Source organism: Cricetulus griseus (genome assembly GCF_003668045.3).
Source record: "Cricetulus griseus strain 17A/GY chromosome 1 unlocalized genomic scaffold, alternate assembly CriGri-PICRH-1.0 chr1_0, whole genome shotgun sequence".
In the NCBI taxonomy this organism is placed as follows: Eukaryota; Metazoa; Chordata; class Mammalia; order Rodentia; family Cricetidae; genus Cricetulus; species Cricetulus griseus.
The window spans coordinates 188,496,113-188,513,828 of record NW_023276806.1 but is presented as its reverse complement, the minus strand read 5'-3'; the positions used below and the strand labels follow the sequence as shown (position 1 = coordinate 188,513,828).

The window sequence follows — 17,716 nt, the reverse complement described above, 5'->3', positions numbered from 1 at the left end:
GCCAGGGCTCTTAACCTCTGAGCCAGCACTCATATAGACCTTTAACATGAAAGTATTGCATATGCAGCTCCAAAAAACTTAATATATTAGACACCTTTCCATTATCACTGTAGCTCTATTATTAATTTTGACTCATATAACAATATATGGCTATATCAATATGTTAATCAAACCTTCTACTAGTGAGTGCTCAAGTCTATTTTCTTTTGGTTTTTCAAGACAGGATTTCTCTGTTTAACAGCTCTGGTTGTCCTGGAACTCTCTTCATAGACCAGGCTGGCCTTGACCTAACAGAGACTCACCTGCCTCTGGGACTAAAGGCATGTGCCACCACTGGTTTTTGGGTCTATTTTCATTTTCCATCACTACTGTATCTCTTGGAAGTATACTTTCCAAGGTTTCCTGTTCATTGCTGTCCAATTATTTGCTTAGGCTCAATGTAGTCTCCCAAATTTTCATATTTCTCCATTAGCAAGAAGGAAATAAACAGGATTATAATCACAATCTACATGCATTCAATTTAAATTTTTTTCATTCATTTGGAAGAAAAGTTGTCGATTTCTATCTTTTAATTTTGTAATCTCAGAAAACTAGTGAGGCTGAACAATTTTTATGTTTACTTGTGATTTATAATACCCATACATTATCAAAAGGAATACTTTTAAAAGGAAAATGAACTTCCTTTGGGACTAGACAGCTCGATGATCTTCATCTTTCTGAATCTCTAGTATAAAATACTGACAACAACCTCGACTACCATGAAGCCAGTTTTTTTTTTTTTTTTTTTAATGTTCCATCATTTTTGTGAGAAGTCCTTTGTGAGGACTTCTGCATTTGATGAAACAGTTTAATGATGCAAACAATGATTAGTTTTGACTTTGTATTTGTTCTTGAGACAGTCTCTTGTAGGGTTCAAGTTGGCCTTGAACTTTCTACATAGCTAAGGATGTCCTTGAACTCCTAATGCTCATGCTTCTACATCCTAAGTGCTGGGAATACAGGTGTGTGTCATAATGCCTGGCTTGTCATTCCTTCCTCCCTCCCCTCACCCCCTAAGACAGGTTTCTCTGTGTAGCCCTGGCTGTCCCGGGAAGCTCTGTAGACCAGGCTGGCTTGCCTCTGCTTTCTGAGGGCTGGTATTAAGGGCATAAGCCATCATGTCCAGCTTTGGCTTGAATTTTTAAACAAAAGTTTTTAAACATATCCTACTTGTGCCAATGGCACCATATTACTTACATACCATGCCACTTTCCCTTGTAGACAGTTCCAAATGATCCAGATCCAATTCTTTGTCCCACTGTAATCTGTCCATCAGGAATCTCCCAATCATCACTTGAATCTCGTCTACCAAGTGTTTTCTCAAAAAATATAGTGCAAAAGTCAAGCCAAGGCAAACAAAAGAGAAAATCCTTACATTTCATGCTAAATATATTGCTGCCTGACAGGAAGTTAGGAAGAGAGCAAGGAAAGAAAATAACAAAATGCCACCATGCTGAGGAAGCAAAAGTTACAATCATGACTCAAAATACAAAATTAAATTTGAGATGGGTCAATATTAGGATGGAAAATTACTTAAAAACAGAAATAACTGGTGCTGGAGAGATGATTCAGAACTTAGGAGCAGCAGCTATTTTTCCAGAGGCCTGGGTTCGAGTCCCAGCACCCACACGGCAGCTCACAACCCTCCCACTTCAGTTCCAGGGGACCCATTGCACTCTTTAGTCTCCTTTAGCACCGGCATGCACATGATGCAATTCAATATTCAGTCAACACCCACAGACATAAAATAATGAAGTACTAACTAAAAAATTAAAATAAAAATAATTTATTATGTGTAGAAATACATATTGTTATGATGGGGGATGTCCTTCTGAATGCTCTTATTGGTTGATGAATACAGCTGTTTTGGCCAATGGACAGTCAGGAACTACAGGGCTACCTGACTAGGAGAATTCCAGGAGAGAGTGAGTTGCCAGCGAGACTCCATGAGACTACTGGAAAGATAGGACACCCGGGCATTCTCCAGTGAGATAAGGTCATGTGGAGATACACAGATTAGTAGTTATGGGTTAATAATTAAGAGAGAGCTAGCCAGTAAGAAGCCTGAGCCACTGGCCAAAGAGTCTATAATGAATATAAGCCTCTGTGTGTTATTTGTGACTGAAGGGCTGAGGGACTAGGCAGGATGAAACTTCTGTCCACATTGCTATTCTTATAATTAAAATCAAATGGCATCTTAACTATTTGGAGGACTACAGAAATAAGATAACAGCTATCTATCTGTGGTTAGTTTTGGCTTCAAATCCCTAAAACTTTACGTTAACATGTTATGGTCAACTGTTGGTGCTATATTTCCTTACATATCTTAATTGACTTGGTTATCAAAAAAGGGAAAAAAAAGATAAAAAGAAATCAATACACCTATTCCTTTGGTAAGGTAAAAATAGCAGAAAATTAATTTTCAAATATGGAAGAATGCCATTTGATAGATACTTGAATTCTGAGCCAGCTTTTAGAACATACAAGCTTAATCATGCTTTCTGAAAACTTGTTTATTTATACTCATTCTCCTTATTTTAGAAATAGAATATCATTATTTTCCTTTCAAAATGGCCTCGTAAAAATTTGATTAGAAATGAGAGCACAAAAATCAGTTCTGTGTGACTATACTTAAGAAAAAGAAAACTATTAACTCAAATTTGCATCACACTGTCCTATTACATATCTAAATGGTAAACTGTATTGGCTATGATTACAGGGAAAACACATCACATATCCTTACCATCCGATTTCTGTCTTCTGAGGATGATGATGACTTCCTTTCCCGCTGAGGTCCTGGAGATTTCTGTAAGGCTTTCACATTAGTGAGCGAGCCAGGTAAAGAGGCAGGTGGGGTGGCAGACAAACCTGTAGTTGACCCTGAATCAGAGGAAGGGGAAATTACCCACGTTGAGTAAGAGGAAGCACTGAGGAGGAGCAAGCATGCTCACTTACCAGGGGCAGGAAGTGGGGAGATCTAGACTTTAAAATGCAGTGCATGTTTCAACAGTGGCCTTGTACAAAGGGGAGGCCAAGGGAGGCACTATTTGTGATTAGTGCTGTAACTGCTTTGTTTGTGTTTTCTGGCCAATTTAATGACGTTACGATAGATAAACAAGTCTAGAAAAACACAATCTCCAAACCAAGGCACAATTTCTAAAATTTACTACCAAGTTCCTGTGCCTTTGATAAAAAAAGAATTAAAACATCAAAACCAATGCACAGGCATGGTACCACACACCTTTAATCCTAGCAGTCGGGATGCAGAGGCAGGTGGATTTCTGTGAACTGGAGGCTAGCCTGGGCTTCAGAGCAAGTTCCAGGATTGCCAGAGCCACATAATACAGAGACCCTGTCTCAACAAACAAAGAAAAAACTAACAAAATTCCAACAACAGAATCAATGCAAAACTCTACAAAACAAACTATTTTGTATAATTCAATAGCCTCAATATTTCAAAAACATGTAAACTTCAAAACTGAAACATTTTTTATGTCCTTACTGTTAAAATATTTCTTACAAATTAGCCCTAAATTTATATATGCTCTTAAACTGTAGCTCTATTATTTAAGAGATGATAGGTAGTGTCCATGATCCCTGGAATTTTTTCTATTAAATTTAGATTGCTGCCTTTATTGAAAAGTTAATATAAACAAAGCTAAGCAGGCTTTCTTCCCTCTCTCTCTCTCTCCCTCTTTTTTTTAAGTTACTATTTTATTGGTTTTATTTTTGTTTGTTTGTTTGTTTTTTTATGTGCGTAGGTGCTTTGACTGTGTACCATTTGTCTGCTTGGTGCCTGTAAAGGACAGAAGAGGACATTAGATCCCTTTTGGTTGTGAGCTGCCACGTGGGTGCTGGGAATGGAACCCATCCAGTGTCTTAACCTCTGAGCCATTTCTCCAGGGCCTGGCTTTCTTTCTTTTCTTTTTAAAAATTATTTATTTACGTTTGTTTTATGTGCACTGGTGTTTTACCTGCATGTGTATCTATGTGATGGTGTTGGAACTCCTGGAGCTGGAGTTATAGAGAGTGGTGAGCTGTCATGTGGGTGCTGGGAATTGAACCCTGATCCTCTGGAAAAGCAGCCTGTGCTATTAACTGCTGAGCCATCTCTCCAGCCCTGCTCAACAGGCTTTCAAGACTTCCTGAAAAACTTAATATTATAAAGGAGACCAAATAAATGCTATGGCATCCCAGTTGTATTTCAGATATGTATCAATATTGTATAAGGCACATGAACCTTATAAGTAGGCTCAGTTAGCAGAAGCACAGAGGGTACATGGGACAGAGGAGGTTAGAGCAATGACTCCACAGAGTACATAGTGAGCGAATAGGACTGAGATTTCCAGGGAGATTTCCATATACAGCAGCAAAAATATCCAAGGAATTATAAAATAGACTGCTCTCAAGGGTAAAAAAAGGGTCATGTTCTTTCACACAGCAAGGATGCCAATGACAGTATCTAAAGGCTAAATCTGGATAGATGTTTTATAATCATTACATTGTATTAACTAGAGAACAATACATTTTATAGAAAGCAGTGATAATTTCCAACATTATAAAGCAGTTAACATCTTGTCCATGCCTCATGCACAGTTCTTGTTTACTGAATCACTTAGTTACATCACATCTCTGAGTACTGAATGAGGTCCACTGCATCTAAGGACAGCTACGTTGATGGGAAACTCTAAAGCACCATCATTACATTAAGTATAGGTTACTAAGTATATTGAGACAGTAAATATAACCCAGAAGTTTTAAAATAAGGTACCCAAACTTTATCTTAAATTTAATTTTATCTTAAATTTAAAAGTTAATTTAACAATAAATTAAAATGTGACAGTAAAATAGGAGACTACAATTATATTACTAACTTCCCTCACATGAGAGTATAATTTAATATATATAGATTCAATTTTTCTGAACTTATGTTCATGGATTAGTCAAAATATATCACATATAAGAGGAAAAATAAAGAACAAAAAATTAGTTATATTACAAAATCTCAAAAAAAAAAAAAAACCAAAAATACCCCAAAACCCAAAACATCAACAACAACAAAACTGTCAAAAGTGTCATAAAATTCTCTCTGGCCTCAAACCTGCAGTGATTTTCCTCCTGCCTCTGCTTCTCAAGTGCAAAGGTTACAGATATGAGCCAACATGCCCAACATAAAAACCTTTTCATAGGGGTTTACATTTACATTTTTATTTTCTTAAAAAATATTAGTATTACTTAATCAAAGTTATCATCTAATGGACTAAAGTAAAAAGGATCCTGCCCATGTTACCCAGAACTTAAGAAATCATCAAGACCAAACAGAAATAAGACAACAATAAGCAAGATGGAAATCCCAACTCAGAATTGTCTTGCTTTTAAAAATGTGTAATGGACAGCATACAGAAAGCTTGCCGTAGTGAGTATGTGTGAAAAGCACATTCAGAGCATTCCAGCCAGGCCAAGCAGAAATTTAGTACTTAAAACTCTCACACTTGCAAACACACGTTGTGAGGTGAGGCACAAACAGAGTCTGGAGTTTGTATTTGGTTTGCTTGGGTGGAAACAAGAAAGAAGAGCCCAACTACCTCTGAGCACTGGGCCAGGCTCAAAATCAAACACTATGTCACTGGGGACAGAATGGAGGAGGGGGCTGGGAGTCCGGGATTGGTATTTCCGAAGACAGCGCATCAGCTGGTTCAAGGGGGCTGTTAGAAGAGAAAGAGAGGGGCAGGCAAACACAGGAAGACAGACACACAGAAGAAATGAAAGAAGTCATGGGGATAAATTAGATGAACTGAAGCCTGCTTCACAAAATAATTCTGGACGTTTTTTTTCAAAAATCTGCTTATATTTTCATAAAAACCCCAATGATTTTTTTTAAACTGACTCATAACAAGGATAAGAAATGCCATGTGATTTCAGGTACTAAGCAGGCTGTTTACTAGGTTAGCTGTGACGCTAACATGATGGAAACATTCAAATGCTGGATGTATTGGGCAAAATCAGCAGCAGCCACAGCTATTAAGACATATGAAAGTCAAACTGGCAGCAACATTAATTGGCAGGCTCATGGAATAACAAACAACAAAAACTCTTGAATAACTATGTGATACAGTTAATATTAAGTACATAATTCATGCTTGTTATTTGATATCCTCACAGGAGTACAGAACCACAATGATATATGGCTTATACAGTATTTATTCAGTATAAAATATCGAGTCTGGGTTTGGACCTATTTTGAAGACACAGGAGGTCACAGTGAAGAACCCAGCTCTAGGGATGGTGTGTAGCTAATACGGTCTTTTTTGTGAGACAGAAGTCAGCTGAGGAGGTGAACACAGAGGACCTCTTGCAAGAAAACTTCAACAGTCTCAACTGCCATCTCTTAGAAAATATACAAGACACATTATCACAGAGTTTTCTTGTTTTATTTTTTGAGAGAGTCTTGCTATGTAGACTTAGGCTAGCCTCAAACTCATGTTCCTCCTGCCTCAGCCAGGATCACAAGCATATGCTATCACACTTGGGAGGCTAGATGAAAATTCTGTAAGAAATCGTAATGGAATTTCTCATGTGTAAGTTTTCTTTACTATACCAGTAAGAGGATAACTGAAAGAGGATCCATTTTCCATTATGGATCATTCCATGAAATAAATGTACATTTCAAATAGTTCTAGAAAGCTGATGAGAAATGCTTGATGAAGTTTGAAAAACTGAGGAGATGTGGCAGGCAACCACAAAAAGTGATTTAGAATGATTTAACCTGATTCTAAGTGCCTCTAGTGGAGTATATAGTGGAGGCCAAAAGAAATTTAGTAACTCCAGAGTTGGAGGCAGCAAAAATTAAAAAGTGGATAAAATAATTAAAGCTCTCTCTTTGGTAGTGTATTTTAAAATTGTGGATGGTACATTTAAGACTATCTTTTATGTCTTCTCATTTTCTCTACATGTTATGGATAATTTTAAATTCTGCTAGCAGTAAATGATAATAACTACTATAAAAAACAAAACAAAAACCCATTTGGTTTTCTCTACACATTTTTCTCTGTGTCTGTTTCATGAAAAAAGCTAAAGGAGACAAGCAGCAAAGCAATTGCATTTTTGCCTTTAAAACAAACAAACAAAAAAACAAAACCCTAAAATCACTACTTACCTCCTCCATCACCACGAAACCCCTGGTCTCTAATCAAATCCTATAAACAAATAGTAAAATACATTTATTCAAAGCACACAGTAAAAAATAACAACAAATGAATTTTTCACTATGCATTAGTAGAAGGGTTAACTCAAAACAAAACCTGTCTTACAATTATTTCACAAAACAAAGGCTATGAAATTAGCTAGTGTATATGATAAACACTAAAGATTGAAGCACTTGCCAGCCTAGCCCTACAAGAAAGGATTACTAGTCCTGATCAAATGCTGAAATCCATTTCAGGCCACTCAGTGGCTTCATCAATTCTTAAAGAAAATTCTATTGGCACATATTAAGAGCCATAAAAATGTTCATACCCTTTGATCCTGTAATTCCACTTCTGGGAATTTTTCCTAAGGAAATAATTCAGAAGAAAATATGATATGCACAAAGATGTTTAGTGCAACATTATCCATCACACCCCAAACCAGAAATATTATTTCCCTGATAGGCATTTTGACATATTATGGTTATGGTGTATCAATTTAATGAGTAGTATGCATTTACCAAAACAATTATGAAACTTAAAACATGAAACATGTTTACATGTAATAAAAAAACACGAAATCAAAAGTACATTGAATACTATCATAGGAATGTGGATATACAACATTAAAAAGGAAGGGAATCAAAATAGCTCAAATAAGGATTTTGTTTGTCTCTATTATTTAAAATATAGCTTCTACAACAATGTCAGTAGCAGGGGAAATTTCATATGCAATGAAATTTGGATCCCAGTCTGCAGAACTTGGATTAGTTTATTCAGTTTAACTTATGATTGTTCAGTTTAACTTATGCGTGAGGGCTTGAATGGCCCCAAATGTCTCTAAAAAGGTTAGTTCCAAATAGGGGCCATTTGCAAACAGGCCTATTGAGTAAAATAACCAACAAATTCTTTACTAGTGTATCACTACCATCCATGTTCAATGTATTACACAAAACCTTTAACACTGTCTACAGAAAAATTAATAAATACCAATAATTTCAAACAATGACCTAGGTGTTGGGGTTGTCTGGCTACTATAATATAAAAATCTTGGTGTTGTCACTACCTTTTGGTGGTTTTGAGAATTTACAAACACACTGTGAGATACAGACACATGGAAAACAAGTAACAGCTTAAGAATAAGAGAGAGATCAGTTTGCGCTAATTCGCTACCATTTAAGTGGTGGTGTTGAACAAGACTTCCAGTGATATACCTTATTTAAGTGGTGGTGTAGACAGGACTTCTAGTGATATACCTTAAGATTAAGATGATGCTGGGCTTCCAGCACCCAGGTCTGTGAGAACTGGTAACCATGGTGCAAAAGAAATGACACTAGGATTTTGGCACTGGTGAAGCAGCTGAAGAAATCTGATTTGGGGCTGTGAGGAAGACTGACATGCAGAAAAGCAAAGGGCTTTCTAGACAGGAGGACCCACAGGTGTTTACCTACACTAGCTCTGGAACTCCCCACAGCTATGGCCAAATGTAGATTTCTCTACTCTTAGCTCACACTTTTCAATCTCACGAGTGTTCTTAAAAGGTCCTTGTTGACTCACTTGATCTAAGTTAGATAGGATGTTCTAGTATTCTACAACTACTATGTCAACTGTTCCCCCTAATCGCTTCTAGTCCCTTATCACATCCTGCTGATTCAGCATCACAGAAGAAACGAGCCACCCAAGACCTTCTGGCAATATCTTCGTTATCTATGAATATCTGCCATAGTGTCTAAAGTCACTCACTCTCCTCTGTCCCCCTCTGGCCTTTACCTCCCAGTGCCAAGACGACAGATGTGTACCACAATGTCTGGCTGACTTTTAAATTCTTTTTATGTACTGTGGTGGTTTGAGTAAGTTTGGTTCCCATGGGCTCATAGGTTTGAATGCTTAGTCACCAGGGATTGTAATCGTTTGAAAGGATTAGGCTGGAGTAGGTGTGGCCTTGTTGGAGGAAGTATGTCACTGGGAGCTATCAAAAGCCAATGCCAGACTCAGTCTGGCTGCCTATCTCTGCCCACAGATCAAATACAAAACTCTCAACTACTGCTGCTCTAGAACCTGCCTGCCTGCCACCACACTCCCCACAATGATGATAATGGACCAAACCTCTGAAACTGTAAGCAAGCCCCCAATAAAATGCCTTTTTTTGTAAGAGTTGCTTTGGACATGGGTTTCTGACTAAGGCATGGATCATATTAACCCTAACCCTTTCCCCAAATCCAACATTTCAAGTGCTGAACATGCTGGTACATGCCTTTAATCCTGGCACTCAGGAGGCAGAGGCAAACTGAACTTGAGTTTGAGAACAAAATGATTTACATAAAAGTTCCAGTTTGAGAACAAAATGATTTACATAAAAGTGAGAGATGGCTCAGGGGTTAAGAGCACCCACTGTACTTTCAGAGGTCCTGAGTTCAATTCCCAGCAACCACATAGTGGCTCACAACCATCTGTAATGGGATCTGGTGCCCTCTTCTGGTCTGCAATGTATACATGAAATATGAATACATACATATATACATACATACATATATATATATATACACACGTGTGTGTGTGTGTGTGTGTGTGTGTGTGTGTGTGTGTGTGTGTGTGTGTGTGTATTCATTCCAGCCAGGGATACACATTAAACAAAATGAAGCAAAATAAGAAAAAAAATATTCAGATTTTTACCAGCCCTAAGGCTAAGAAATTTGTCCTAGTTCATGCAGTGTGTAAGGAGATATATCTACTTTTAAGTTATCATAGCCCCTGCAAGACATCATTTTCAAGTTCAAGGAATTTTATCAAATATTCTCCACTTACTACCTCAACTTCTTTTCATTAGCTTCTTTCTCTCCTGTTATAAAATATGCTGAAATCTTAGTTTAAAAGCAACTATTACTCAAATTTGCATTGATAATCCATTTCCTATCCTGCCCTTTTCTATTTGCCTTTGAAGTCAAAACAACTTTAAAATCCCTAATTAGTTGCTGATTTGTTTGAGATATGATCTCTCATTGGCCTAGAACTTGCTGTATAGACTAGGTTGGTCATTAACTCACAAAATCTGTCTGCTTCTGCCTCCTGAGTGCTGGGATTAAGGTGAACATTACCATGCCTAGCCCCCAAAACTTAAAAATTAATGGTGCTGGGTGATTGAGTCTAAGGCATACATGTTAAGCAAATGCTCTATCATTGAGCTGTATGCCACAGCACAAATGTTTTGCTTTTGTTTTTGTTTTTTTCCGAGACAGGGTTTCTCTGTGGCTTTGGAGGCTGCTGTCCTGGAACTAGCTCTTATAGACCAGGCTGGTCTTGAACTCACAGAGATCCACCTGCCTCTGCCTCCCAAGTGCTGGGATTAAAGGAGTGCGCCACAAGATAATTTTTAAAGTGTGTGTGTGTCTACATAAGTATGTGCCACGGAGTTTGTGTGGAAGTAAGAAGCCAACTTTCTGGAGTTAGTTCTCTCCCTCTACTGTGGGCTCTGGATATCAGTTGCCAAGCTTTTATAAAAGGTACTTTTTTTTTTTTTTTCAAGATAGGGTATCTTTGTATAGCCTTGGCTGCCCTGGAACTCTGTAGACCAGGCTCTGTAGACCAGGCTGGACTCTAACTCACAGAGATCCATCTGAGTGCTGGGATTAAAGGCATGTGCCATCACCACCTGGTATATAGCAGGTACCCGTATCAGCTGAAACTTGTCAGTCCCCTACCCCCATGGTATTTAATTGTCAAAAGCAATACTCATTTTAGTCCTTATCTCATTTGTATCTTGACAGTAAGTGGCATCCTCTCCATCAGCATTTTTTAAAGAGTTATTTATTTTATGTATGAGTATACACCTTTATGCCATAAGAGGTCATCAGATTGCACTAGAGATGGTTGTGAGCTACCATGTGGTTGCTGGGAATTGAACTCAGGACCTCTGGAAGAGCAGTCAGCATTCTTAACTGTTTCCCATCAGTGTTGTAGAAGCCGACTTCCTTGGTTTCTGCAGTACACTTGCAAAGAGTTCACAAAGGTAACCCAGAAAGAAATGGTCTCTGCTACAATGTTAACATTCACCAGGTCATGTTTTCTTTTTCTATTCTTCAGGGTTGTTTTTTACTTTTTCCAATTTAATTTACTTTTTGAGGAACATAATTTATACTCTGATTAAAACACGCACACTGATTTTCTTTAAGCTATATCTCTATTTGAAGTCATAATATTCCCACAGGTATACTAAAATCACTCTGGACAAAATACAAAACTGTAATTTTTTTTATAGGTTTCTATATAAACTCTGCCCTGGGTTATATTCAAGTGTCTATATGCCAGAAAGCCAACGATTATCTTCTGTTTCCTTTTAACTTTTCTTGTGTACTGATAAGTACAAGAAAATAGAGCCAGGTTTAAATGACTTAAGTCCATTTCAGTCATTTATTAGTTATGTGATCATGGGTTGGTTTCTTAGACTCTTATTAACTGGATATCCTTCACAATAAGATAATTTGTTTCTCATGAGGTTTGACCAAGAACACCTTTGTAAAGCACTTAACATAGTACCTGACACACAGTAAGCACTCAGTCATTTCCATGACTTCTAAAAACACTACCCCGATAGTCTCCACTCTTCAACCCCTCAAGTCATTTGCTCTCTCTGTCTATCCACTAACACCACTGGAGTTCACACATGTATCGTATCTTGCCTAGAACACAGCAGAAGACACACTCTTGTCAGTTCTGCCCTTACATATGTCAGACTACTACTAAAGACTTTTCTGAATTATCAAGATGATTTATCACACTTAAAATGTGTTTTTGGTCAGCTGTGATATACCACCATACTTACAAACCTAGTATACTCAAAACAATGACGTTTTGTAATGCATGAAATCAGTCAGTGTTGACATTGCCTGCTTTCACCTGCCACCATTTGTCAGCCCTATCCTGAGCTCTGAACTCCTACGGTATCACCTATTAATTCCTCCCAAGTAAAGGCAACTCTACAACATTGCATATACTATTTCCTTAACAAATACTTTAAAAAAATAATTCCCTATATAGTGTACTTAATAAATCCCTTATCATTTACCTTCTACAGTATAACTTCAAGGTCATCCATTCATTGCTAAATATTCCTACATCCAATCAGGTAGAGCTCATCACACCCATTCTGTGAACTATCAATATATATTTGCATCCCTGATTCATGCACTAAACTGTGATATCATAGAGGGCAAAAATGGTGTGTTAATTCATCCTAAATCCCCAATTGCTGAGCCCAGAGTCAAAGTTTTTTTTTTTTTTTCCTCAGATAAGTGACTGAGCATGAATAAAAACTAAAAGCTTTCAAACAAGGGAACACATGATAAAAGTATCATAAAACAAAACAAAACAAAAACTATCCTGGTGAGAGCATCTGGATGGAAATGGACGAAGAAAAATTAATGGTAGGAATGAATGCAGTCAACTCAAATGAAGGGTTATGGAATCAAATGGCGATATCAGTAAGTCAGAACAATTTGAGACACACATAAAGAGGAAAATGTGTTATGTTATGGCAGTTATGAAAAGGATGAAAGAGGAAGACATAAAGCAATTCTTCAAATAGCTAAGCCCAAGAAACAGAACAATCAGCACCAGAAAAAAGGAAGTAGTATAAAAAAATGTTTGTTTTCAAATTCATTTGCAGATTATAACCTTGAACACACCAAGAACATGCCTAACCTACAAATACGCTCTGACTCCTTGTTTCCCAAGATCCTTATTCCCTATCTCCTTCTCTCACTTCTCACTTCCTTAGAGACTGGATGACGGCTTAGTTAAAAATGGCACTAAGAAAAAGCCACTTAAATGAATAGGGCAAAAACATAATAAAAAGTAGAAAGAAATTCTGATTTTAGAATCCTTTACTTGAGATTTGTCTTGGCAATTAAATTTAAATTTATAATAAAGCATTTCTTTCAGTTAATAAAATTTAAGTTACAGTTCCAGCTACATGATTGAAAATATGTACATAGAATCGCTTGTTGGTTATAATGCCAAACTCATGACAGAACAAATATAAATTCTTAATGTTATTTTTATAACACAATAATAATTGCACAAAAATCTTAGGAAGGACTTCATAAATTCACTGAAGGGCTTCTATTAATTCTTATTAATTCAAATCATTTTAATTTAAAACCTTTTCAGAGATAACATCAGAAAAAAGTGACAATAACTGTAACTTGGCAATAGAGAAGTACTTCATATTGTCACAGAAGATGACAGGGTTTCTGGATCTGTAATTCATATGAACCTAGCACTTACATGATAAATGAAAGGTGGCATTTACTTCCAATCTGTATTAGAAATACACCAGAAAAAAAAAGAAGCACAACCGAACTGTTTAGTTCTAGCAATGCTAGTACTTACATCGATATTGACAGGTTCGATTGTGTTTATATGAACATTGGGAGCTGAGGAGGACCGGTCTCGCTGCCCAAACTGATTTCGATGATCCTCATCTGCTGGTCGGAAGGGCTGTGGAATTGGAATGGATTTTGAAGGAGATGGAGTGGTGAGGATTTGGGGCCTGGAAAAATCAAGTCATTGGAAAATAAGATTTGGAGCAATTGTATAGATAATAATACTTAAAATGAAAGTTACAAGATTTTTGTATTTAATATGATAATCTTTGAAGAATCAAAATTCTAGTAGTAGTAGTAGTAGCTTCACAAAAAGTATTTGTTTAAAAAACATAACTACAACTAATACTGCCAATGATCTACTCAAAAGCAGAGCTTCCAGGGACTATCATCATAGAAGAACAGTGATTCTGATCCAGAAAACTCCAGAGGAATCTATAAATGGCTAGAAACTACCTGTGGCTAATCAGCACAAGCAGCCCTTATCCTTTAAAATTATATACAAAAATAAAATGCTCCAGGCAGAGACTAGCTGAATAAAATACGATGTTTCTTAAATACTGTTTCTCATAATCTGATATTACTCAAATGAAAAATTTAAGGAAGTACTTAGGAAGTTACAAAGCATTTTGAGAATATACCTGTATATTTCAGGACCCCAAAGATATAACTGCTGCTTAATGCCAGTGTTGAACAAAATTTCTACAATATCTAAAGATAATTTCCAAAATTTTGGAAGACAATGTGGTGGCAATTATCTTTCATATTCAAAATGTTTTTTCATGTCTAATTATTAACACCAGACACAAGAAATTATCATATAATAAGAAACACTGGCCAGGCGGTGGTGGCGCACACCTTTAATCCCAGCACTAGGGAGGCAGAGGCAGGTGTTTCTCAGTGAGTTCGAAACCAGCCTGGTCTACAAGAGCAAGTTCCAGGACAGCCTCCAAAGCCACAGAGAAACCCTGTCTCGAAAAAAAACAAAAAATCAAACAAACAAAAAACAAAAAAAAAGGAAAGAAACATTGAAGCAAATATTAAAACAGAAACTTGGGATGTATGGTTTGGGGGTACACAGGAAAGCCACAATGGTGTCATGGAGTGTGTGTTTTGGAGGTGCAAAGGGAAGCCAGAAACTGGTGTCCTTTCCATCTTAATTTTTGAGATAGGGTGTTTTCATTGAACCCAGAATTTACAATTGGTTAGACTGGCTGGCCAGCAAACTCCAAAAGTCTTCTTGTCTGTCTTCCCAGCACTGGGGTCATGGATTCAGACAGCCAGAGCCCAGCTTTCTAAGTGGGCAATGGGAATCCAAACTCAAGTCCTCAAGCTTGCATGGAAAGCACTTTAGCTACTGAGTTATCTTCCCAGCCCTAAAATTATTTTTTGATTAAAATACCCTAATAGGTTACAGAGTGACCTTGTTTTCTTTTTTTGTCAGATAATAGAATCTATGATTGCTGGCCTAGAAGAGCCTAGCATGGTGCACACTGAAAATTTGAAACTAAAGTATAAAACACTTGTAAAGATTCTCAGGAATAGGGAAGTGATTACTGCTTGCAGAGGATACAATGAGGCTCTGACTAAACTTCAACCGGACCATGGATGGTCCAACATGGACCATTCTTTTCACGTACTGGTCACCATTTTACCCCATATTATAAAAACCAACCAGTTTTATTAAATCATTATTAGATTAGAAAGAGATAACAATGACATTTAATAAGGGAAATTAGAAAAGAATGGTAAGAACATATAAAAGGAGAGGCCAGTGAGCTCACCCAGTGGATAAAAAGTTGTTTGCTACTAAGCCTAACGACGTGGGATTGATTCTTGAGACCTATATGGTGGAAGAAGACCTGTTTCCCCAAAGCTATCTTCTGACTTCCACACATGTGCCTTGGAATGCACATGAAAACATATTAAATAACTATATAACAATTTTAAAGTGAAAGCAGGCTGGAGAGATGGCTCAGAGGTTAAGAGCACTGACTGCTCTTGCAGAGGTCCTGAGTTCAATTCCCAGCAACCACATGGTGGCTCACAACCATCTGTAATGAGACGTGGTGAGCTTTTCTGGCCTGCAGGCATACATGCAGGCAGAACACTGTATACATAATAAACAAATAAATCTTTAAAAAACAGAAAAAGAAAAAAAAAGTAGTAGGAAAAGACAGAATAACATTTTGTTAAGCCCAGTGTGACAAAAAGCCTCTGAATAAAGCATGTTACCAGAATCAGTAGCACATGATCATAAGGATAAAACTTACTTCAGGAGATTCATATTAACTACACGAGTCTGTTTAGAAATCAATAGCAAATAAACACTATTCACTAAAAGACTTAGCATAAGCCCAATTATGATGAATGGAATTGGATTTTGGGAAAGGTACCATGTTTCATCTGTATCCTTTATGTTTTCTGGCCACCGAGAAATTCTGTTTGTGTCAAAAGCTGTCCTTATTCTTGTTTTATAAAGCTAAAGCTAAATATGGTCTTTGCTAAGGAATTTTTCAACAGTTAAAAAAATGTAAAAATTCTGGGCCGTGAGAGGTCCTGAGTTCAATTCCCAGCAACCACAAGGTGGAGCACAACCATCTATAATGAGATCTGGTGCCCTCTTCTGGCCTGCAGGCATACACGCAGACAGAACATGGTATCCATAATAAGTAAATCTTAAAAAAAAAAAAAAAAAAAAATTCTTTTAGTTTATAACGCGTTGAGAAGTACAAATTGATAAGCTATTTGCAGTCTTAGGACAATAGCACCCTTTAACTCAGGACTAAAAACTGGAAAAGCATGAATTAACCAGAACTGTATAGAAAGTCTAATTAATATAACAGGTGACAAGCAATAAATCTTTCCTGAAATTTCCTGAGTGACAGAAATAATATACTGGACAACAAGCCAGAACTCTGTATACAAAAGACAGTGATCTAGAAACAAGGAGAAACAAAACCCTGTATTTAATTTGTAAGAGAGAAGGCCTGTTACATAAAATCAATGTGACAGATTAATACCATCTGGAGAGGAAGGCGTGCCTTGGCTCAAAGTTAACCTGTCTAGCCTTGAAGGCAAGTATATAATTACGAAAAATATTTCATAATCATATTCAATATATTCAAATATCTACACAAAGTCTTAATTCAATGCGTAACAAAAATATCTAATAATAATTTGGCTTCTCATTGATATCTTCCCAATGAAAAGTTCAGGCCTATCCAGCATGTCTGGTTTAGGTAACAGGTATATTCTCATTTAGTCTGTTTTAATTTTGTTTAATTTAAACCAGTATATTCCCAACTCTGATCATTTTTGGAAAACTGTTAAAATTGCATTTGCATACTTGGAATCTTTTCTTGGAGCAAGATAATTTATAACCAACCTATAAAGGACTTTGGCTAACCTCTAGTTGACTTTCTCCCAGTGGCATATCTTTTTACTGACCCTGCCACAAACCTTTTTAAAATTAAAAATAAACAGAATTTTAATTCTAACACTGTTTAGAAAATCACTGTTAGTTTAGATTTCAGTTTTAGGCTAGACTAAAAAATATTTTTGAAGCAAAGTGACTGTCTGCTCACTGATACATAAAAATGAAGTAATTATCTCTTACTTTGTATTATAAACTGGGCAATGTATTAATTTTTCAAAATTTCTTGTTATACCTATACTTGTTTCAGGACCGTTACAACTGCTGTCAGGACTAGTAACAAATGCAATATTGTGATACTGAATATAACTGACATGATGGCCATTTTCTGTAGACCAGGCTGGCCTCAAACTCACAGAGATCCACCTGCCTCTGTGTCCCAAGTGCTGGGATTAAAAGTGTGCACCATCACTGCCTAGCACAGTTTGCACATTTTTCAAGACAAGAATCCATTTTATTCTAGTTAAGAAAATAATACATGTGGCAGGGGCAAATGCTTTCTTAATTTTCATTTATTTATTTTTGTTTTATGTGCATTGGTATTCTGCCATGAGTGTTGGGTTCTCTGGAACTGTAATTACAGATAGTTGTGAGCTGCCATGAGGATGCTGGGAACTGAACCTGGGAACTGCAGAAGAGCAGTCAATGCTCTTAACCACTGAGCCATCTCTCCAGCC

At 36.9% G+C, this 17,716-nt stretch overlaps 1 protein-coding gene across 1 annotated transcript in view; it reads right to left on the bottom strand.

Moving 5' to 3' along the window:
• Nucleotides 1-17,716, bottom strand: part of Braf (B-Raf proto-oncogene, serine/threonine kinase) — a 125,241-nt gene that overhangs the window by 38,500 nt on the left and 69,025 nt on the right. Inside the window, 5 exon segments of the mRNA XM_027391530.2 lie at nt 1,241-1,358; nt 2,783-2,919; nt 7,196-7,235; nt 7,555-7,590; nt 13,611-13,770. Coding sequence (XP_027247331.1) covers nt 1,241-1,358; nt 2,783-2,919; nt 7,196-7,235; nt 7,555-7,590; nt 13,611-13,770 — 491 coding nt within the window.